The sequence below is a fragment of the Montipora capricornis genome, chromosome 7, assembly GCF_036669925.1.
Source record: "Montipora capricornis isolate CH-2021 chromosome 7, ASM3666992v2, whole genome shotgun sequence".
Lineage (NCBI taxonomy): Eukaryota > Metazoa > Cnidaria > Anthozoa > Scleractinia > Acroporidae > Montipora > Montipora capricornis.
In genome coordinates, this window is record NC_090889.1 from 49,963,731 (window position 1) to 49,964,208 (window position 478).

At 44.4% G+C, this 478-nt stretch overlaps 1 protein-coding gene across 1 annotated transcript in view; it reads left to right on the forward strand.

Annotated features, from left to right (window-relative positions):
* Positions 1-478, forward strand: part of LOC138056257 (uncharacterized) — a 1,668-nt gene extending 1,190 nt beyond the window's left edge. The window contains exon 1 of the mRNA XM_068902049.1: positions 1-478. This exon is cut by the window's left edge and continues 1,190 nt beyond it. Coding sequence (XP_068758150.1) covers positions 1-478 — 478 coding nt within the window.

Below are 478 nucleotides of genomic sequence, written 5' to 3' on the forward strand. Positions count from 1 at the left end.
CTATGTCCATTTAGAGGGCCTGGAATTGGCAGACAACTTCGACAACACCGAATCAATTGATGTCCTGATTGGTTCCGATTATTACTGGGACTTTGTGTCTGGAGATTCCATCAAAGGCGATCAGGGTCCGACTGCAGTCAACAGCAAATTTGGGTGGTTGTTGTCCGGACCAATGTCCGATCAATCATCCAGCAGTGTTGTTTCCTCTAATTTGATTATTTCTGGTGGAGTCAGTTCGATGTTGGAGGAGCAAGATGACGAATTAGTCGAGAGCTTGAAGAATTTCTGGGAGTCGGAGAGTGTTGGAATAATTCCAGAGGATAAATCACTATATGCAGATAGACGAAAGCCAGAAACATGCTTCGCTTCCTTTGGTTTGATGACCCAGATCGAGACAGACTTAAAATTGCGCAATTTCGATTCGACCGCCTTTTGTTTGGATTACGACCATCGCCTTCTATACTTGGAGCAACAATAG